We start from the raw sequence: 23,230 nt of genomic DNA, 5'->3' as shown, positions 1-23,230 counted from the left end.
GTATTAAGCTGTGCAAAGTTTCTTTTTGTTTTGCAATTCATTTTAGAGCTGAAGTTTAAGCCGCTTTGTAATCAGTTCAATTCCTTCTGACAAATGGATGTAAACCAGCAAATAAATGAGAAGATTGAAATACTTTCAATCCAAGACCCAAGACAGTACATGCACACTTACTCCAAAGAGAAGAAGATAACACAGGCAGAGAATCAGAATCAGAATCAGCTTTATTGGCCGAGTATGTGGACACATACAAGGAATGTGACTCTGGGTTTTCTTAGCTCTCAATGTACAGACACACATACTAAACAGGGACAGGTTAGACAAAGGTACCACAAACACTTAGACACTAATAAACTAAATATAACACTACTATATACAGACCTATGTGTACAAATATATTTTACAAATTATTTAGATAAGTATATATAAAAAAATATATATATATATATATATACATATATATACATAAAAAGAAGAAAAAAACACAACACTTATAGACAGGAGACAATAGACAATAGTGCAATGGTGCAATAGAGAGTGCAAAGGTGCAGAGGTAAATATGGTTGTGAATCAGAAACAGTCATATGTATTTCTGCACCTCACAGTTACATTCACACAGTTTCTTAATCAAACACAAGTATCTGTAGGTCTCAGTCATCCCGACACGTATGCCATGAAAAGTTGTGTTTCAGTGGAATTATTTATTCATTTTAATTATCTTTTATATATAATTTTTTTATTATTGTATTTAAATGTTCTTTTAATGTTAATTTTTCATTATAATTTTAATTCTCTTTTTTTTTAAATTCTTGTTACATATTTTCTATTTTAATTTCTAATTGCTTTTATTTCTTTTATTTTAATTACTTATTTATTGCTTTTATTTATTTTTCATTTCTTTCCTTTTATTGCTCTTTAATAATTCGACCCTTTTATACCCTGTTTCCTCCCCGCTGCGTTTTTACATCTTCTGTCCTGCTGGTTTAGCTTCATACTGACTGCTCCTCCTTATTGTCTTGCTGCATCTGTCTGCTTCCGCGGTCTGCTCTGCGCCTCCTGAGAGTTTTTGCTTTGTTTGTCGAAGCACTCTTGTTTTTAAAGGTGCCATATAATAAAGTTATTAAAATTAAAGTAAAATACCTCTCCTTGCAGGAGATGATCCTGCAGCTTTAATAGTTGCATGTTAAACTGCATCTTTTCTTAACTTCTACTCAGCCACTAAAAGAGTCAAGGCAGCATCAAAAGAAAATATAAGATATAAAACTATAATAGAGTTCCAGATGTGTCTGTTCTTATAGTACAAAACAGAATATCTTGTCCTCTCACTATGGTAATGAAACCTTCTTCTAAGCTTCCCTCACTGTGTTTTTCTCTAATGATCCGACAAGGTGAGTGAGGATAAAATCTCCTCGCGGGCGACATTACACCTTCAGTGTGGTGTCACACAGTGTCTGCTGTACGCCGTAATGACCGGCAGCCGAGCAGTTGTGACAATGCAAGGCAAGCATCGGCATGGGAGTGCAATCACATTCTTTTGTTGGCTGCATCAAATGGGGCGGCTGTAATAGACTGACTGCCTCAGTGGGGTTCAGATGGAGCCAGGAGTAGTTTGAGCGAGATGGGAAAATAACCCGTAATGCAGGCTTTTTGCCAGCAGCGCTGTCACTTCCTCCTGTAAATCACAAAAACACTCTCTGTGCCAAGATTCACAGATAACAAAAGTGCTCTTCTTCTGCTCGCGTTCATCCTGTCCCTCCCAACATGTCTGTCACCCTGACCCAGAGATTTGCCTCATTTATTCATGGGGAATTTGTTAATGTAGCAGAGCTGGTGCCTGAAGAGCTGCAAAATGTATCAAAGATGTTTCACAAACCACAAAAAGGACAATTGAAAGAGAACATCTTCAGCCAGGTGAGGTTATTTATACCTTTGCTAATATGTCACATTTCCATTGTGTTAAGACGTGACCCTAAAAGGTCACAGCACCTGGTACCAACTGAATTATCTGACAGTAACACCAAACGCCAGAGAGAAAAGGGAAACAGCTGTCAGTTTCTTTCCTCCCAGGTCTCTAATATCATCAAAATAGACACGAGGAAACTAGAGAGAGCAGAGCAGGCTTCTGTAACTGTGTGATTAATTCATGAACCAACAGAGATTGAACCTCAGATCTGACCTTAATGAAGGCCTGAAGCTGGGATAAAGACTGCAGCCGTGGAGCGAAGCAGAGATTACTGCTGACATCAATTATATTGTGAATGAGGCAGGTAGGGATTTATGGTACAACAGTCTACAGGAGGTTTAATGAAGGGATAAGTGCACATCTCATAACTGCTGTTTCTATCCTCAAGGTAACTAACTAATTATGTCTTGTTGATTCGGGTCTGAAAACTAAAAGCCACATACTGCTGGTACTGCTGCTAATGTTATTATGCTAATGTCAAGCTTCGTATACCTGTGGAGTAGCTTAGCATAATTTACAGTTAAAAAACTAATTTTTCTCACACTGGTGCTCTGTGCAGGCCCTCATACAGCCTCTGCCTGAAACGCTGCACTTTGTGATGTCACAAAGTGCAGCGTGTAGAAAAAACAGTGTAAAACCTGTCGTTCACGGCAGCCTGCACACTGAGCTGAGAAGCCTGGGGATTACTCCAACATGCTTTTATCTTCAGATTTGAACTTCACCCACATTTAGTATGAACATCCAACACTGTAACATTATATATATATATGTCTTAAAATGTGAAACAGCATAATACCCCCTCTTTAACTTTGGTTACATCAATTATCATTGTGTTTGTTGTCCTTTTGTTTATACATGTCATATTTCAGAAGGACCAGACATCTGTGTCAACAAAGCCAAGAGTCTACAGCCATCTTTGCAGCTCTGTGAGGCTAGTACCTTGAGCTAAATGCTAACATCAGCATGTTAACATGTTCACTATGGTTCAAAATGTCCATGCCAACAATCTGATGTGCGGACGGTGTTATCTTTACTATGGTTACCGTCTTAGTTTAGCATGTTAGCATTATTATCCATCCATCCATTATCTATACTGTGTATCCTTTTCAGGGTCATGGGGTAACTGGGGCCTATCCTAGCTGTCATCGGGTGAGAGTGAGAGTGGGTGAGGTACACCCTGGACTGATCGGCAGCCAATCGGCTGACACATTGAAACAGACACGCCTTTCACACTCACATTCACAGCTACTGGGAATTTACACATGCACAAACATGCACACATAACAGCCCACTATGTCTTACCAGGAACCTCTGCTGTGAGGCAACAGTGCTAACCACTGCACCACCATGCAGCCATGTTGGCATTATTAGCACTGTTATTATTTGCACTATTATCATAATCACACTGACAGGAATGTTTTTTGATTTGCAGATGTTTGATAAGATTTTGATTTCCTTTAACTTTGTGGTGAGATTTCCTCGTCTTGCATCATTAAGATTTATTGTAATCAAATCCAAAAATGAGTGTGTTAGCCAGGTATAAGTTATTGTCAGGTTAACCAGCACAGAGCAGTGTGCAGGATGACTCCGTATCCCCGCCAGCAGGACGGTGAGGTTCAGTAATCACAGAGAACATCATGACCCTCAGAGAAAAACAAACATGGTGATCCATCATGAGACTTACAGCTGTACTAAATGAGGAGCTCCATGGAAACGCCTTACAATACATTGTTGCCATGGAGGGGAGGCACACTGGATCTCTTATCTGAACTTATTGATGAACAGTCAAAACATGTCTGACAGTTCTGCTGACGGTGTACATCTGAGCAACATGTTGCAAACACAGCAGCTCTTTGCCAGAGAAGACAATCGTTGTTATTGTTTCAACAGCTATAAAGGTAAGAAGACTATTTACAGATTATTTAATAAATGCATATCACCAAGTCCCCAGTTTTACTCCTTCCTGCAAGGCATTTAAGAAAAAGCTATTTTAAGTGTCAAATGATGTATCAATTCTGTTATGAGCAATGCCAGTGAGGTGCAGTTATGTAGATATTGAAAATGACCTCATCAATGCAGGAGCCAAAATTGACCTGAAGACTTACAGAACATTTTTGTAATTGAAAAATAGTTCATAAGTATCTTAAATGAACTCCCACTGAAAACAAAACAGTTTGCTGCTTGTTAAATCTACATTTTATTTTACTTTTTGGTGTGATATTATACAGTAGAGTGGCTGTTAGCGTATGTTTCTTTTTTGTACGACAATAATAGTCGTTAACATATCAAAACAGGTCATTTGAACACAAATGTTTGCTTGATGTGATTAACATATAAATGTGCACTTTGTACACAAACCTTATCCTGTGAGCTTTTGGTTCTGGTCTCATCTGTTTGTGTCGTTTTGCTTCAGTACAGAGTTTAAGTGTACAAAACTTAACATCTGCCTGATGTCTTTTCATAAACACCACTAGGGGGTGCTAAAGTCCGGAATTTTCTGATTCTACTCACAGGGGCGTAAAATAAAGCTCCACCACCTCTTTATACATTATCTGTTGAAGTATTGGCCTTGGGAAGCACTACTTAATAAGTGTGGAAGTTATTAAACTTCATGTGGCTCCAGAAGGGGCTGCATCAAGGTTGTTAAAAAGAATGATGTGAATGCAGTTAAACACGTGCGTTTTACGGACCTCTGAAGCCCCAAATCTTCATCTGTGTAAGAAGCTTGAAGCTTGAGGACACATCGGCCGCCGCTAGGATAACAATCTTGGATCTCTGACAGTCAGCAACTGAGTTGCATTGTGTACGGTAGAAACATGGCTGTGCAATATGGCGGACTGTGTGGACGAGACCCCCTCCCTAAAAAAGAGGATGAAATCACTTCATCTTGGCATTTATATGTTTTATTAAATGTAATCACATGAGTGACATACATGACAACATTTTGCTGTGTGTTTTTTATTAACCTTTTAAATTACAAAAAGAAAGCAATGATCACTCCAATCTGTTTCTTAACCATCAGCAGTGTTTAAAGTGATCTTCTGTCGAACGTTCAAAGACAGACTCATCTGGACACCTGTGTCGCACTCTCAGGAGAGACCTGCTGTTACACATGTCTGCAAACTACACTTCTACCATACACCTTAAATATCTATGAAGAAGTTTTTTGTGATCAGTGATTTCATGTTGTGGCGCCTCAATAGAAAATGCAGAGACACATGGGGCCACCAGGTGGCAGTGCAGACTCATGACACCTCGTCTTGTATTCCTTTAAACTACTTGATTTAATGGATCCTGGCAATTGTAAAAGACCGGACTGATGAATTGTTGATGTCTTGTGATTCAGAGACAGCTGATTCATACATTCTTTATCTAAAACGTGTTTTGCTCAGTAGGATGTTAGTATTTTTAACATTTCTTGACAGCTTGCTGATGATGGATCTGTAACTAAGGCAGGTTCAGACACTGTGCTTTTCAACATACTGTTACATGGTTACAGTATGAAGGCTGGATGAAGGCATGAGTTTCTCCTGCTGCTCTATTTACAGAGGTGTCACACATCTAGAAATGTCTCCAATATGAAACTGGAAGTTGGTAATGAAAATTGAGAACATGGGAAATAAGCCAAGACTCATTGAGGATATGAAAACGCTTTATGTGTCACAATGTTTTTGATGATGTTTGAGAACAATAAGTGTCTAAGAGTTACATTAATACTGCAACAAAAGATCTTATCTTGTAACACCTCATTGTGCTGTTTGGTATAAGGCATATTCAGGGCAATAAGATGCTAAAGAACGCAGTGCTGTGGAAGGGAACAAAAGATGTTTTGTTCTGTTTTTGTCATGTCTTATTGTGCTGAAAAAAGTGATGAATTAATTTTGTCTGATGTAAAATCACAAAATAAGTATCAGGGGATTTTAAAGTTCAAGTTTATGAATAAATATATAAGTCATTGAAGGTTTTAATTATGAAAAAATGCAGCGCATACAATGCTTGTATGCTGTACATGTTCCCAGTCTTTGCGCTAAGCTAAGCTAGGCTAACCAGCTGCTAGTGCTAGCTTGATGTTGCTATAGAGATTTGAGGGTGGTATTTATCTTATCTCTCAGTGCTTTTCAAAATATCGAACCTTTTTTCAATCTAATTTAAAGTCCCACAAACTCTGAAAATAACAGTAACACTCAAATATAGAAATTCTTATCACACGTCAGCAGCCTCTGGAGCTCAATCTTACCCATAATGCATGTAACTCTGGCTCCAAGCAGCTCAGTATCATTGTTTCCAAGGTCAATGAAAGCATGATGTCTCCTCGGGCTTGTTTTTAACAGCCACGGCAGCCTCATTTGCAGCCAGCTTGTCCTTTGAAGCCTTTAAAATCCCACCTTTCTACCTGAAGCACCAGTAATTGGTTTGCAGAGCACACAGCGCAGATCTCAGGAGCAGCCAGTGCACTTAGCATGACACCCAAGCACCGCGCGGCCTTTTCTCAGAGCACCTGAGAGCAGTCCAACATTAACATTCAACCTGAGTGCGGGCGCTCGCGGGAAAATCAGAATGAACACAGGAACAGGCAGCAGTCAGTTTCTTTTTTTTTCGCAGGACATCTTTTATTCTGCAGAAGTCTCGCCGCTCCCATCACCCTGGAGATACGGCCGGATAGCACGGTCTAATCCCTCGCTAACAACCGGCTCCCCTCTGTATGCTGAAGAGGCTGAGACAGAAGCCTGTGGGTCACGATTGAAGAGGCCGTTTGGGACACTTTGATGTAATCATTTGTACCAGTATTACAGTGGCTGGGAACGCCTTTGAGGGCTGGTTCTGGCTTTAATTGCATTTGGCTTCAGTAAGAGGACGAATCGTGGCCTAGAGTGTCGGACACATGGGCTTTTCTGAGGGGCCATCTGTTAGAGAGCCAGAGAGAAATCATGTCTTATTAACGTGGCCCTTTAATCTGGATATTACTTCATTCATGTCAAGTATGCACAATGAAATCAGTTCAGATTACTACACCTTTTAAACACATTTTTACATTTCTTTATTTGTTTTTTTACCATATGCACTTTACCCCAGGTTACGGCTGTCAGCAGGATTTAAGGAGTGCTGATCTGAAGAGATCACAACCAGTTTTTGTTCATTTAATTTCCCCAGGCGATGGTCTTGCTGCTGTTCAAAGCCTTCCTCAGGAATAAAAACAGGTCGCAGATATGCTACACTGCTTTATTCTGATTTTGTCTCTAATTAAATATTTTATTTTGCCCAAAAATATTTCACAGGACAAAAAGAAATAACAATTCTGATGCCATCTGTCCTACATAAGCTATCACTACTCATCGGCAACAATGCACCATATGTTGCTGCACTTTTAATAATTGCTGCACATTAATGGTAAATAGACTGCGCTCATATAGCGCTTTTATAGTCTTCCAACCACTCTACGTGCTTTTACACTACATGTCACATTCACCTACATGTCAAATCAGGATCCATGCACAATCATACACCGGATATGCCTTCAGGAGCAATTTGGGGTTCGGTGTCTTGCCCAAGGGTTAGAGTTAGGGTTTCGATATGTGGACTGTAGCAGTCAAGGATCTAACCCCTAACGTACAGATTGAGAGACGACTGACTCTACCACTGAGCCAAAGCCGTCATATAGTCGCAATCAAACCAGTGCTGATATGATACCAGGATTAATTTACTCACCAGTAGACAGAACATTATTTTTGTTGCTTTTCTCTGTTTTACATCATTTTAAAGTGAATCTCTTTTTGTTTAGGAATGTTTATTAGAGTTAACATTTCGTAGACAAAATGATTTGCATCAAAGTCATCAGATCAATATGTTGACTGTTAATAAAAATAACATTGTTGCAGTTGCCTAATAGACCCGGAATCCATTTATTGCAGTAGCTGATGTACCTTGGCTGTTAAGTCACTATCTATCACCGAATGAGGTAACACAATGGTGATTGAGCCTATGGCCCACTGATGAAAGCCTTTGCATTTGCAGTATAAAGTATTTCTATGGAGTGGGTGTCTGTGGCGCGCTTGCGGAAAAAAATCACAAGCAGCGCCCAGTTAGTGATGTGTTTTCCATCACCCAGCAGTGGTTGGTCTGCCAGAGAGGCTGCTTTTCCGGTCTCTGCAAGTGTTGTGAGGAAACAGTAACCTACTCTGACTGAACAAACAAAGAAAAGATCGATGACTACAGATACAACTTCAAAAATAAGTGAAAATCCAAAGAAAAAGAAACAAATTCGACGCTCAGATGAAGGCAAACAGTCTGAAAATGAAAGTGAGGAGAATCAAGAGCTACAACCAGAGCCAACCGTGTGCTCCCGCAATTACCGTTTGTTGCCAGAGGTGCCGCCAAAGAGAATGAAACTGAGATCTTCGAGATCACCACTTTAATTAAACAAACACGGCAACAACATATATACACAAACCAGTAAGCAAAAACTTTTACTTTGTCTCATTTTCTGCTTGTTTGAATTGTTTAAATGAATGCTACCTAAGTCCTTGAATGAATAGCTGTAAACTCCTGTATTTTTGCCGTACTGCTGTGTGATGAATTTAATATATTACCTATAAACAGTATGAATAAGCTGTATGATACAACTCTAGGTTTCTTTCTATGTGTTGTCAATGTCTGTATTGTAAATATTGTCTTGTTGAAAGGGGACAAATGTATAAATAAACTGATAAAAAGTAAAGACCCTAAAAATATCACAATCAGCCTTAAAAACACTTGTGTGTAACTGTATAATATAAACACGTTTCAGGTTATTAAAATGGCATCAGAGACACTGAACACATGACCTCTGTGACCTCCTCGTCCGTGTTTCAACTGTTAAAAATGAATCCGTCTGCAGACGTGTCTCATTGTCTGTCTCCTCTCTCAAAGCTCAAGTGTTTTTAAAGCAGCTCTGCACAGAGGTAAAAAAAACACACTCGAGCCAGCCTCTGTGGCTTTGATTCCAGTATAAAATTCATCCTGTTACAGTTACACTTCCAAAACACTGCTGAGGCTTTGTGCCGCTTTTATGCAGTGATCCCATTCTGCCAAGCTGCTTAGACGGCCGGCTAAGAGCCACAACAGCGGCTTGTTCTGTCTTACTGCTGTCTCATGCGTTCATGTCAGCCAGAGCGAGAATCTGCACGCTGGAAACCGTCCACACACACATATCCTGCACTTCTGGGGATCGTCTCTGGAGTGAATCTCAGGATCCAGCTGGAACAGGAGCGTACGAGCTGTTCGTGCCGGCGATGGCAGCAGCGGGCTTCCAGTCGGGCTGGTAAAAGTGGATGTTGAGGGTTCGAGCCCAGTTTGCGAACACCGTCTTCTCGGTGATGAAGCGGTGGTGGCTTCCTCGTCGGCTCCTCTCGTGGGAGAGGTACATGGAGCACTCGTCGGGCCCCGAAGGCTCGTAGTAATGATACGGCACGGAGGGATGAGAGGGGGATCTACAAGGGAGACGAGGAGAGAGAGAGAGAGAGAGAGGAGTAAAAAGGCATGAAAGTCGAAGTGAGAGGGAGGGATGTGGAAATAGAGAGGGGTAATTATGACAAGAGGGTGGCGGAGAAGAAGTGAGGCACAGTGGGGGAGAAAACTGAGACGGGAACAAAGAAAAAGAGAATGATGAGAAGAATGTGGGCTCACAGATGCGTTCATTATAAACCATCGTATTCCTCTGATGCTCACGGTCACACTGAGCTGAAGATTCATGAGAGCCACTTCAATCTGCACTGCTTCACTTTATGAATATACAAACGTGTCAAACCGTCCTTTGTGTCCTTGCAGATTCATGGATTAGCCAAATTATTCTTTTGACATTACATTGTTTATATTTGATCATTTTTTCAGTAAAAAATGTTATTTTTCCACGTTAACTAGTCAGGATGAACCTTTCCAATGGTGCTGAAATCATCATTCAGCAGCCTGCCTGCAGGAAATAAAAGGCTCTCAAAGTTGTCACTGCAGGGAGTAAATGTTATATTGACATTACAAATGGAACATCGTTAAAGATGCACCAGATTGAATTCTTATGTTGAGACGCACCCATGTCAGCACAGAGGAAATCACAGAGTGGAGCTACAGCCGAATAGATCATCAGCTACTTGCTCAAACAGGAAGTGGAAACCTGAAAGTCCCAAGGAAAAGGAATTTCAATGGCGTCTTGTATGCATGGTGAGATCTTAACTTTCATGGCATTAAAACTTGTGGTATCGTTGAATGAAGCAGTTTTTATGACCAGAAAAGTCAAGGACATGATATTCTTGAGGCTGAGGTGGTTTAAGTTATCTGAACGCTGTCGCTAGGAAACTAAAAAATATAAACGGACACTGCCTTATTTCTTTTGCAAAGACGTTAAATGTTTGTGCATTTCAATGTCAACAATAATTGGTAAGAAAATAAAAGGTTCATAATTAGTCAATACAATTGGATTTTAATAATGTTCCTTTAAGTTATAGCATATGTTCTTTATATACATGTATTTATGCGGGGCGGCATGGTGGTGCAGTGGTTAGTACTGCCGCCTCACTGCAACAAGGTTTCCAAACCCGCTGGCCAGGGGCTACCTTTGTGGAGTTTGCATGTTCGTCCCCTGCCTGTGAGGGATTTCTTCAGGCACTCCGGCTTCCTCCCACAGTTCCAAGACATGCAGGTTAGGTTAAGTAGTGACACTACAGTGCCTGTAGGTGTGAATGTGAGCATGAATCGTTCTCTCTATGTGTCTTACAGAGCATTATAGTGTCTTTCAGCTCAATATTTAGGTTGCACTGCCACAATGTTCCTGTTTTGGTTCAGTCTAACTATCAAGATTGGGTTCTTAAAGACCCAATAGTAGACTTTAGAGGGATTTACTGTAACACAAAACGGAAAAACAAAAGGCTTATGGTTGGAGTCAGTATGAAATAAACGTGAAATAAAAGACCTCAAGTGCCAGAAAACATAGTGAAAAAAGGGGGAAACATTAGTAGAGCCACGAGGAACACATCCACAAAAAGGAGCAAGTGTTGAAGTTTGACCAAAACCAACTGGCCCAGAAACAGGGGAAGGCAAAGACTAAACACACTGGGGAGGTGAGTGTAATCAGGCACAGGTGACGCTAATTAAGGAACAGGTGAAAAAAATTAGGGCAGGGCACACAATCACACAGGCGGGAAAACACTCAGAGGCAGGAAGTAAAACTAGATACACAAGAAGACAGGACAAGATAAACCGCAATAAAATTAATTAAATACTGCAGGGATGAAACATGACACTAATGCCACAGCAGATCTATTGTTGAGGACAAAAGATAAAATAAATCTCACGAACACAACCTATGCAGTAACAAAACAGAAAGAGTTAGCAACAAGCTTGTGAACGCAGGTTTGCTTACAGCTTTGCTGAATATTTAGATACGCTTTGAAGCTAAGAAGTGAACACAAGAAGTGATAATACATTAATGTTGTAACTAATTGACACGGCCCCCCAGTGGCCACATTATGTAATGCAGTTTAAAGTAATCAAAGGTAAAGTAGAAAGTTTATGAACCTAAATAAATGAACAAAAATATCATATTCATTTAGACAGTCTGAGCTGAAATAGAAAACTGCGTTTTTGGTATTTAAAGCTTCCACCTGGTGTGTAAAATAAAAAATGTAGTGATCCCACCTGCAGAAATCAGGGGGCACCATGCCGTACACGTTGACCCTGTCACACAGCTCCAGGGCGATGGCCATGGTGAACCAGCCGGTACTCAGCCAGGAGTTTGAACTCTTCCTGGAAAACATGCAACCACCACTTTAATTAAATCAATATTCATGTAGTGTAAATATATTAGATTCTTCTGTGACTCACTTATCAAATAAGAAACTGTGAAAACATAATTATAGATTTTCCTTGATCATCATCTCTGAGATAAAAACAGACGATGGTGAAAAGACAGACTGAAGTCTCTCTTTGTTTCTCTGCTTTGTACTCAACAAAAAGGAAATATAAAGGAGTGAGACATTATTCTGCTTACATGAAGGCTGAAGTGATTGGATTTTCTATTCAAATGCAATGTCCTCTTATCTTCCTGTGGGCTAACTGTTCACATGCAAATGAGTTTGTGAAAGGCTGGATTGACTTAGACAGAATGTCTTATTATCTATCTCATTTTGTAAGGTCATATTTTACAGCACAGGTACCTATACCACACATGAAGAGACATGAAGCTATGATGTGTTTGTTTTCAGATTCAGTGTGAAAAGAGAGACATTTGAATGAATTTTTTTACGCATTATTTTTTTCTTGTTTGCCTCAGTGAGTCTCTCCAAAACAGCCTCCACAACAACAGGACTGATTCTGTGAACACTCACCGATCAATCCCTGTTTCCTTTTTAAAAAGTTCATCGAACTTCAGCATTTTGATCCGGGAAATGATGAAGATCTTAAGTTTGGGCAGCAGCTGGTTCAACAGTCTGAGGTTGTTGTAAACGTGCCCTTTTCCGTCCCGTCTCATGCAGCTGCTGGGTCCCCAGAAGATGAACACAGTGTCTTCGCTCACGTTGAGCAGCTGCTGTCGGCTCCGCAGCACCCTCTGCAGGCTGGAGTGAGCTATGACGCGCAGGCTCGTGCGTCGGCCAACATCCCGCTGATAGCCTACGTTTGGTGCGTCATTCATTCGGATCACACACTCAGAGCGGTCAATTTCTTCTCCTCCCTTGCTCCCTGTCAGCTGGCCGGAGCTGGTCACCAGGGCGCACGTCTTGCAGTGCATCTTCAGATGCTGAGGACATGAAAGGTTAAAGGTCAGATATAATTGTAGTTCTATTCAAAAGGCCGTGAAACAGACGTTTAAATCCAGTGTACAGTGTTATCAAACCACAACATTTTCTCTACAAAATAGGTTTAGTTTATGGGCGCTGGTTTAGCTAGGTGGTTAAATTGCACATCCAATATAAAGAGACTATAGTCCTTGACACAGCAGGTTTGACTCCCACCCCTGGCCCCTTACCATCCCCACTCTCTTATCCCCTGTTTGAGACATGATCCACTGTCCTGTCCCTCTCAATAAGGGCATTAAAAAAGGCCAAAAAATTTAAATAGGTTTAGTTTTTCTGCCACTAAAAACATTTATAAAATTGGGCAAAGTTAACTGTGTCTGGATGCTACATGCTAACAAAAACAAAGCTAACGGACTGATTAGCAGGTATAAATTATATGCTATTCACCGTGCTAGTGAAGTATGTTAGCATGCTTGTCAGCTTGTCAAATGTTAGCATAACATTTGTCAATAATGCCAAACTCAAAGCGAAGCCAAGCAACCGGAAATATCAGTTTTGCAGATATTCAGTCATAAAGCGATGTACTCAAGGAGTTCAAATTTTTATTAGCTAATTGCATTACTAAAAAAATAAATAAAAGGATCACCAAAGTTATAACTCATCCTGAGGGGGACAAGAACAAGACTGTCTGTACAAGACTTTGTGGAAATACATTTGAACCTCATGTTGCGATAGAGGAAAAGGCAGAAAATCACAGAAAGTCTAAAAAGAGCTACTATGCTAGGGTGGCAAAATAGCTACTTAAAGGATAAAGTAGCAAAAGAAAAAATGAAGGAAACTGTAACAGAAGGCAATCAAGGTCAAGTATTCTTGCAGGCATCCTGGGTTTACCTTAAAGATTATTTAAATAAAACGTCTGTTAAGTCACTATCTATCACCAAATGCTGATTGAGCCCATGGCCCCACTGATGAAAGCCTTTGCATTTGCAGTATATAGTATAATTATGGACTGGGTGTCTGTGGCGACATTCATGAAAAAAATCACAAGCTGCGCCCAGTTAGTGACGTGTTTTCCATCACCCAGCAGTGGTTGGTCTGCCAGAGAGGGTAGGCGGAGCTAATTGGCTGCTCTTTCGGTCTCTGCAAGTGTTGCGAGTAAACAGTAATCTACTATGGCTGAACAAACAAAGAAAAGATCGATGACTACAGATACAACTTCAAAAATAAGTGAAAATCCAAAGAAAAAGAAACAAATTTGACACTCAGATGAAGGCAAACAGTCTAAAAAGGAAAGCGACCATCAGCGAGGAAAATCAAGAGTGACAACTGTAGCAAAGGGAGCCAACCGTAGATGCCATTGCCTTTTATTGCCATTAGGTGCCGCCAAATAGAACGGAACTGAGAACTTTGAGATTATATCTTTAAAATATGGCTGTCAGGAGGGGAAAAAAAGTGTCCCTGAAAGAGTTAATCTCAGTATGTTTAAAGAAACATGTAGACACAACAGTCAAGACAAGGGCAGTTTCCTCAAGCTTCTTAAATCACCTTTTAAAAATGTAGCCTAAACTTTGGATTTCAATTCTAAGTTTTGAAGGTATATATACTTGTAGGTTTTGTAGTTTTTCACACACATACAGAGCCTGAGCAATGTGTAACGGGAACATTATCAAGCATCTAGACTGGTAACGGTTTGTTTTCTCAGTTATTCAAATGCACTGCAGATTATCACGGTTGACAGTAGCGCAGAGGCTATTCTGTGCTGTGATTTTGTAGGAACATTATGTAGGAATACACAAAAGCCTGTAGATTAATTCAGTCACACACAGCCTTTAGGTAATGTTCTATTCCATACATTAAGGAATACATGTACTATAGCGGTCACAACATGCTCCCTATGAAATCCAGTTCATGTATCATTCATGTACATGTACAGGCTTTCATAAGAGAGAGTGTATTGCAGGGCTGTTGCACTGGATTGCACTTTTTTTGACCATGTATTCATGTTCTCGTGCACAACCAGGATTTCAAAGCAGAAAAAGGTGAGCTGGGATTGAACGATTCGACAGCCAAAACCCAGAGACTCCTCACATGAATTATTCCCGACCTTAATAGAGAGCTGCATCGGCATTCTGAACTGTGCTCCGAGCTTCACACTCCATCAGGTTCTGAGGTGGGGATGTGTGTGTTTGTCTGCGCGTACAGGCAGGTGATATTACCAGCGCTAGAGGCTGTGCTGCTCCCACTGCTATATTTTTATAACACTCTTTCACTATCTGTGTGACCCCTCGCTGAATGATTGCCTCGTGTGTGTGTGGTACTGCACCTGTATGTGTGTGTAAAGGTGGTGTCCTTAAATCCATGTGTAGAGTTTGATGCTCTCCCAGACATGTAATACAATCACATTTGTATGGTAAGAGTCTGCAACTGTCTGAAAAGATTTAAAACCAGTTGTAATCCCCTCCACACACACACACAAAGGCACACACACACACAATCGAAGTCTTCCCAAAACAAACCATTTCCTGTTGGAGTGTGTTTGCCCTCTCTGTCCTCAGACCCCCTCCCTCAATAAGAAGTAGGCTCGAGCAAATTACACCCTTCGCTGCACAAACACACCTTCTGTGCCTTAGCTGGGAAGAAAAACACAGTCCTTCACGCTGTTTCTTCTTCTTCTACAAACAACAGATAAAGTGCATCCCCCCCCTCAGCTCTGTCCTCGCAGTCACCCCCCAAGCAACTTTTAATCCCTTCAAAACTCTGAGAATGTGTTAACCCAGTAAAAGGCGACTGAAGGTTGCGCTCGCTGCATCGTACTTTGAAGTGTCTATGAAATAATAGTGTCCTTGACAGCGAAGCTCCGGCTCCCCTGAGCTTCTGACAGCTTGATGATGTTGGGAAATAGCCACTTGTAGACCATGCATCACATTTAGAGCGGCCTTCGGATACAGTCAGACAATATTTCAGACGGCAAGATGCACCCAAAAGACTACTTTATGTATGAGTAAATGAATGAGTGTGACATTCTGCATATTAATGGCAGATTTTTACGCATAATCAGCTTTATATTAACACAGAGGTCCTTTTATTTGTGAGCAAACTAGCACTTGAACACTTGCAGACGCCCACACACTCGGCCTGCACTTCATCCCGAGGTTATTCTACCTTGATCAATAATGCATAACGTCGAAAGCAATACACTTTACCTGGATAAACACGATCTAAAGGCATTAGGTTCAACCTTACAGAATTATTCAGTGAACCCTGATGTGATGGTGACGGGTTTAAAGAGAGCCATGGCACTACTTCCTGCTCCATGGCAGAGGTAAGATGTCTGCACATGTGCTGCTTATGCACCCAACAGCTGGATGATGCACTGGTGAATATTGTTTCCTTTTCTCTACTTGTTCCCAAGCTTTTCATGTGTTAAGCTATCATGTAAATATTTCTGTACTTACAAAGAGTGCCAAGCCATAACAGGTCGTTTGAGATCTAATAGATTGTTACATTTTGCTGCTCCTAGTTTGGGTTAGAGAGGGCTATGAAATCTTGATGGTGCAATCGTTTTTGTTATCAATGAATGCATGTAGCTATGAGTACGAATTTTATATTTGCTTTGTACTGTAAGCACCCATTATTTTAGCTTCCCAGGGAGCACCAACCAGGATTGCAATGCTGAAATTTGGTTGAAATTTGGTTGAAACCGTCTAAAATACGGTTATAACATCAACGTGTCAGAAAACACAATTTTGAGAATTTGTTCATTTTAGCAATGAAAGGGCGACGAAAGTGATGATTGTAGAGGCATTTCACCAAAGTAATTTTCCAGTGGTGGGTGAAATCCCGTCTACACAAAGACATCATTTCAACACATTTTATTTCTCATACAAAAATCAAAAACACGGCGCTTTATGGGCTGTGTGATGTTAACAAGAGATTCAGAAACATAGTAAAGGGAGCAGTTTTAAAGGGAACATATTGTAGCTATGTAATCAGTTTTCTATTATTCTAATGTGTTTTTGAATCACGTAAAAATTGTATACACATTTTAATTTAATTATTTTTCGGAGCCTCTCCTTCCTCCTGAAACCAACAGGCCGTTTTACCATTCACAGGTCAGTCACGACTGGCTGACAGTATTTGGAGTGACCACGTAGCTCCTCCCCCAGCGGCCACACTGCACTGTCACTCCAAAGTTGTAGAAAACATGGCTGCTCTGGGATTGGTTATTCGGCCTTATATGTACGAGCCAGAATCACCAGGAGGTATCAGAATGGTAAGTTGAAATCTTGACAACAACTTGACAACAAGCTAGTGCAAGAAGGCAGCCTGAGGTGAATGACGGTGAGTGACGATTGGTCGATTTCAGCCAAAGCAAGGTTCTACGTAGAAACCTGCAGCTGTTCTGAACGGCACGTTTCAGAGGCTAAATGTCATTCTGGAAAAACACGGAATTATTATGCAGTTTTCACTTTTTCACTGTGAACAATAAACACCCAAAAATGTGGTACCCATGAGATTATCCATTTAAAAGATATGGCCCCTTTAACCGTTCCCCACAGAACAAGAAAAGAAACTGGCAATGCCCAGGTACTTTGGCTGAGCAGCTCTGACTACGAAGGCAGAACGACCCCTGGATGCTGACGTAGATGATAAATACCTTAATAATACCGCAGTGATCGTGAGATTGAATCCCATGTGTGCAAAAAAAAATGTCACTGTTGACTGTGATGCACTGCTCACTTATACAATCATTTTAGCTGCTATGCGACTCGGACATTGCCACTAATGTGTGTGTGAATGGGGGATGAATCTTGTGACGGAAGCATGTTTAATCAACGTCTTCAAATAGCGGGTGAAAAAACTTTTGAACCAGCTTTGTGGAAAAATGCTTGCTGTGTCATATAGCATCTCAACCTTTTCAATTGTGTGTAATAGGAAAGGCAATTCTTTTGACCGTTGATCACAGCGGCAAATGATATTTGTAAAAGGAACCACATTTCAACCCACCCTCGAACAGGATAAATATAAAGCGGGTCTGGAAAGTTTATCATTCTCGAGTTGAGTCTGACGCCACAGGCACGGCCATTATTCAAAACAGACATCCTCTTTGAAGCAGTCAAATACATTTGGATTTGAGTGGCAGATATATTGATGCCTTTGGAAAGCTCTTCAACAAACGGCGACATGGGTAAATATTCATGCTCCGAACTTGGATGGAGAAGATTTATCTTTATATTTGAACTTTTATAAAGACTTCCAAAGCCATTTAGGGACTTACAACCCCTCAGGCCTGCTTTAGAGTGTGTGAATATGGTGTGTTTGTGTATGCTGGGATGCTTTGTCACTACATATCTGCAGGTTTCAGCAGAAGAAGAATGGGTCAGGAGTGTGGCTCTGGTTCCAGTCAATTACAGCCCACGCACTGACTCCAGACTCATCAGTATGATCCTGTTTATACCACCCAGGGGGATCCGGGATCATAATTGCTTTCAGGGCAAACCCCATCAGTCAGCCTTTAATATCGCACCAGAGACTTCACTGTGCCTCCATTCACCAGCCTCTGCTGCCATTCAGTTAAGACGAGTGGAGAGCACAGACCTACGGGGGAAAAGGCCTTTTTGATAGGATGAATTTATTGCCGGCTTTTTATGGCATTTGTTGATATATTTAATAGAATTTCTCCAACACAATCCTTCAATGTCAAACATCCTCTAGTATAACCCGCTAATGGTTTAACTGAGAGCATGGTGGGTTGAGCGTCACCTGTTGTGTGCCGCGAGCGTTCAGTGATTTGTGCTGCTTTCTATTCCTCAGACAAAAAATTAATTATGCAGACATCCTCCTGACAGCTGACACCTCATTAAGCCCTCTGGGTGACACACATTCAACTCGCGATCCCAAACTTGCTCTGCTCTCAATTTTTTCAGGGAATAAAAGGCGAGCTAATCAGAGCGCCTGTCTTTCCTCTTCTAGTCAACCTCGGATAGAAAGAAGGGGAAGAAGGCTGCATCTCAGAAGACTTAGCCTCGTTTGCAGCACGAGGTAATTCAATCCCAATGTCGGCAGAGATAGCACATTCGAATACCTGGTGGCTTGGGTTTCATTATCCAGATACAGATCACACTTTAGTATCAGGTGTTATGAGCATGCCTGCAAATGAGGCTACTTTGATGATGTAATGTAACCTGTTGTTGTTACTTTCAGTAGAATTTAAATGAGCATATCCTGAGAATTCATTCATTATACACGCTGAACATGAGCATACCTCCTGTACATGAGATTTTTTTGCATAACTGACGCTTTTTATGACACCTATTTCTCTGAGGCTGACTGCATTCAAGTCTGTCGGCGCACAAAAACCTACCGTACATAATAAGTAGGTACATCATAAACTTGCACAGGCACACGCAGGCTCTCACTCATGCTTTCACATACAAAGGCCGATGTAGATTGATTCTGCTGACAGTTCTTCAGAGGTCAACACCTCTTCGACTGGGATTGACAATAACATCAGAGCGGGAGAGGAGATGAGGAGCGAGGCAGGAGAATGGAGGACTTGAAAGAGTGTATTCAACTCTGCCGCTCTAATTACTGAAGCTTGTCAGAGGAAAAAGAAATATATTCAAGGGGAGAACATCTCGTGAAAACCTGCAGACGGCACGCAGAGCGAACATAATGAACGGCAGTGCCGTAAAATATGCAACATACTGTGTTTCGTCTTATACCACCATTAACGGCTGAAAACACTAAAGGGAAGCCAAATGTCTAGCCTTGAAATAAAGCAGCAAAGTCTTAGGATTAATGCATGCTGACGACCTCGTGAGGGAGACGTAAATGAGCTACAAACCACCACCCACCTCAGCGAGATCGCAACCCATGCAAACAAGATATGCACATAAGCTAATACGGGCAGTAAACGGGGTCTAGCAGGCACATTAAACAGCCTCCCCTCACATTTCAGACGAGGGCATTAAACTTTAACATCCTGTCTGGGCACTTGCGTGGGGTTTCCTGCATGTGTGTGTGTGTCAAGCCAAGATTCCCTCCAGCAGCAGCAGCAGCAGCGGTAGACCTGAGATGACCCTGAAGGGAACAGTACAGACACATCCACCCACTCCGCACATCCCACAGCAGGTCTGCTCTGGTTAGTCATTCCCCCAGCTCTGTGTGAGGGTGCAGAAGTAGCAGCCGCAGCAAAGCTTGATGCCTCCATGGAAGAAGAGAGGAAGAGTGACAGTAAGCAGTGTGAAGATTTTCACGGTGTGGATACATCGTGAATCAGCCAGGAGGAGGAGGAGGAGAAGGTGGTCGGCCAAGAAGGAGTGTGAATATTTAAGCGGCTATGCATTTCTCTGTAGATGCATGTTTCCTTTTCATGCACTTAAAAGGGATCTGATGCTGCTACAACATCTCAGAGGAGGCCTGAACTTAAAAGTCTGGCACGCTTAGAAACAAAAGCAAATGCAGGAAGCCTCAGCACGATCAAACCTCTCACCAAACTCACACTCTCATTAATCACCGACAAATTTAACCAACTATTTCCCTCCTCCCAATCCTCTCCACAACGTCCTCTCCGCTCCGTTGTGCCTCGCTGCATATCTCCTCACTGAGGGGAGACATTACACTGTCTGGATGATCTATCAATCTGAATGAGCAGTCTGTAACGCTCTGTTGGGTCTGAATAAAAGGCCTCTACAATGACTGTGGAGCTTATCAGACCAAAAGATTACAGCAGAGATGTCTAAAGTAGCCGTTTCTAGTAGGAACAAAACCCGCTTTAAGTGCTTTTGTCGCTAAATATTTCATGGTATTCGCATTCATTATGAATCGAGAAAGGGAGTAAACAGAGTAGTTAAAGAGGCAGCTTTCACAGCAATTTCTGAGTTCAATGTTGAAGACGTAAATTATTATATTACAGCCCTACGGAGGGGCAATGAAGCTGTAATAGACCCGGCATTTCCTCATTAAGAGAAATTGCTTCACATTAGAGAACTTGCTGTTATCACTAGAGACAGTGGAACATCTTTAAACCAAAGAAAAATTGTAAATAGTATGACAAAAACTAATTTCATTTCAATTACAAAACTCATATTCAGCTGTGAGGTTGGCTAAGGACACGGATCACACATGCAGAGGAGGATTTCTCAGCTCTCGGTGAAGCCAGGGCAGCACCTGAAGCTCCAAAAATCCATTTTCCGTGCTTACCTGACCTCGACATTTACATGCAAGTTCCTCTGCTTTGCCCGCATGGTAGCAGAATACTGATTAGGTGCAGTTCCATATGCACAAAATGCAACCTTTTACCTTCAAGGTGCTTTGTCACAAATTTATCTCACATACAAATATGTACAAATGCAATGAGTAGCAGGAGAGGAAGGGCACTCATGTTTAAGGACATACACCGTGTTTAATGCAAGTGTATAGAGCCAGATTTGTCCAACACACAGCTCACACTACATAGAGGTATTTAAGAAGATTTTACTTCTGATTTTTCTGGTGTTTTATGTCCCACTTTCCTCTCCAAAAGAAGCTGATAGCCTCCAGAGATTGTGGTTCTTACTATGCAAAGAAGACAGACTAACATCCATTCTTCTCACCTCCATAATAGTTAATTGGATCCAATTGAATGGTATGTATGTATGCTTTGAAATAACACATTTTCTAAATGAGGAACCACTTGCAACTCGACTGTCAGAGTGAGACAGATCGTCTCTGGGAGCACAGATGGTGCATATTTACCTTTCGATCCACGACGCCTGTGTAGCCCTCCAGTGTTGATGCTGGGACTCTCTGTGGTATCTGTGGCTTTGTGGATGGAGCGGGTCCATCTGATTGGTGGGATGATAAAGATGACGCCGACGAGGAAGGTGATCTGTCCCCAGAGCTGCTGTTGTACACCAACATAAAACTGGTAACCATGGTGATGATGATGATGCCACTGACGCCTTGGCACTGGAGAGACATGTACAAAAACACAAGTTCAGAAGAGTATTAGAAAAACATGGAGCCGGGGGTGTCGATTGAGAAAATAAGCCAAGGTTTCTGTTAAGAATTCACTGCTGATTAAATGTCAGCATTTATAGCAGCTTGTTGCAGTAACACCAGCTGCTCTTTTCTAATGCAAGGCTGAGAATTAAATGTCAGCTGTGCCACTAAGATGTGCTCAACATTAACAAGGCAACATGTGGGAGAGAGCTGTGCAAAAATAGCATGAGGGGGCTGAACTGAAACATGTTTCATAATTATTTCCCCCCTCTGCAGAAAAAAATCCTTTGAATCTCCTATAGCATCCTCTTATAGGCATAAGATGAATAGCTACTGTAAAAGATGATAATAAAACACAACAATTAGGTCACTGCAGACTATGTGACACAGCCAAGCCTGTTACTCACTTCTGAGCTGCACAAACACTAAAAGCTCCCCACAGAGGATCACTACAGTCATGTTTCCAGCAGGTCTCAATCATACTTACCACTCTGATCTTCATCTTCATTTCCCCTCGTTTCCCACCGCAGATCGAGCCTTCATCGTACCGGGAGCAGAGCTCTCTCACGGAGCGTCCGGACACTTCAGCATGCAACACTTGAGCGGCAGCATCACCGGGATGAGCGCGAGGAGACGACGCTCCAACACTTCACTCTTCTCCCATCCATGCTCCCCTCTACAGGGACTCACCACCGCGCGCCTCATGGTCCTAAACAACTCCATTTCCCAGCCTCCTGGGTTTCAGGGTTCACTGGCGGTTCGTGGAATGCTAATTTCATAGCACTATGATACTGTACAACATGCATTAATCCTAGGCTACTACTCAGGGGAGCACGTGGTTCTCAGATGTGTTTTCATTGTAAAATTATTACACATGAAGGATGAATCTTTATTCACGTTTGCTCGTACTCTGGTTAAAGCATTTTTGTTAATGACATTCTAGTTTCTGTTCGTAATTCTATCCAGGAACGCCATCCTGGATCACATGATAAGCAGTTCCTGTGGACTATTAACTTTTTATTTATTTCTATAAACTAACATTTGCATGGAAGTGCAGCTAACGATCTGCATAGCCTCTGTCCCTCCACTTCCACTCCATACTCAACTCATTGGACTGTAAACAATGCAACGAACAGCAAGGAAGTCTTAGCCGGAAGTCCATTATCGCTAACCGCAGCTGCACTGAAAGCCCCGAAAAGTTAGCCGTCGCTCCGAGAGGCCGTGTTGTCGTCAGACTATAGCCTAACTGATGGGTATGTGGTATATGGGCCCGACTGTATCTAAGATGGACGATGCATCTTCACCTCTTCTCATTGTACAAAAGTGAAGCTAAAATATCCCAGCAGCGGGCGCTGCCATCTTGGGCATTTGGAGCCAGAGTCTGCGCAGTAGAGATACTGTACAACATGCAGTATCTCTACAGCTATAATCAGTCTGGAATGTAAATCCGCATGATAAAGACAATAGCTATAATGACAGAAACCAAAAATGTATTTGGCGTGTATTTTGATTTTATAGTTTGACT

General features: G+C 41.5%; 1 protein-coding gene across 1 annotated transcript; it reads right to left on the bottom strand.

The window, feature by feature from the left end:
- Positions 1 to 8,354: 8,354 nt before the first annotated feature.
- st6galnac5b (ST6 (alpha-N-acetyl-neuraminyl-2,3-beta-galactosyl-1,3)-N-acetylgalactosaminide alpha-2,6-sialyltransferase 5b) lies at positions 8,355 to 22,751 on the bottom strand. The gene is made up of 5 exons (XM_069679727.1): positions 22,193 to 22,751; positions 21,460 to 21,672; positions 12,313 to 12,722; positions 11,624 to 11,731; positions 8,355 to 9,426 (listed from the first exon to the last, which is right to left on the bottom strand). The coding sequence occupies exons 1-5, from the start codon at positions 22,211 to 22,213 to the stop codon at positions 9,183 to 9,185; spliced, it is 996 nt and encodes a 331-aa protein (XP_069535828.1). The 5' UTR covers positions 22,214 to 22,751; the 3' UTR covers positions 8,355 to 9,182.
- Between the last annotated feature and the right edge of the window lie 479 nt (positions 22,752 to 23,230).

This window comes from Semicossyphus pulcher, unplaced genomic scaffold (genome assembly GCF_022749685.1).
Source record: "Semicossyphus pulcher isolate SPU_LCO1_2020_fin unplaced genomic scaffold, fSemPul1.0.p SCAF_4, whole genome shotgun sequence".
In the NCBI taxonomy this organism is placed as follows: domain Eukaryota; kingdom Metazoa; phylum Chordata; class Actinopteri; order Labriformes; family Labridae; genus Semicossyphus; species Semicossyphus pulcher.
This window is presented reverse-complemented; position numbering and strand designations above follow the sequence as displayed.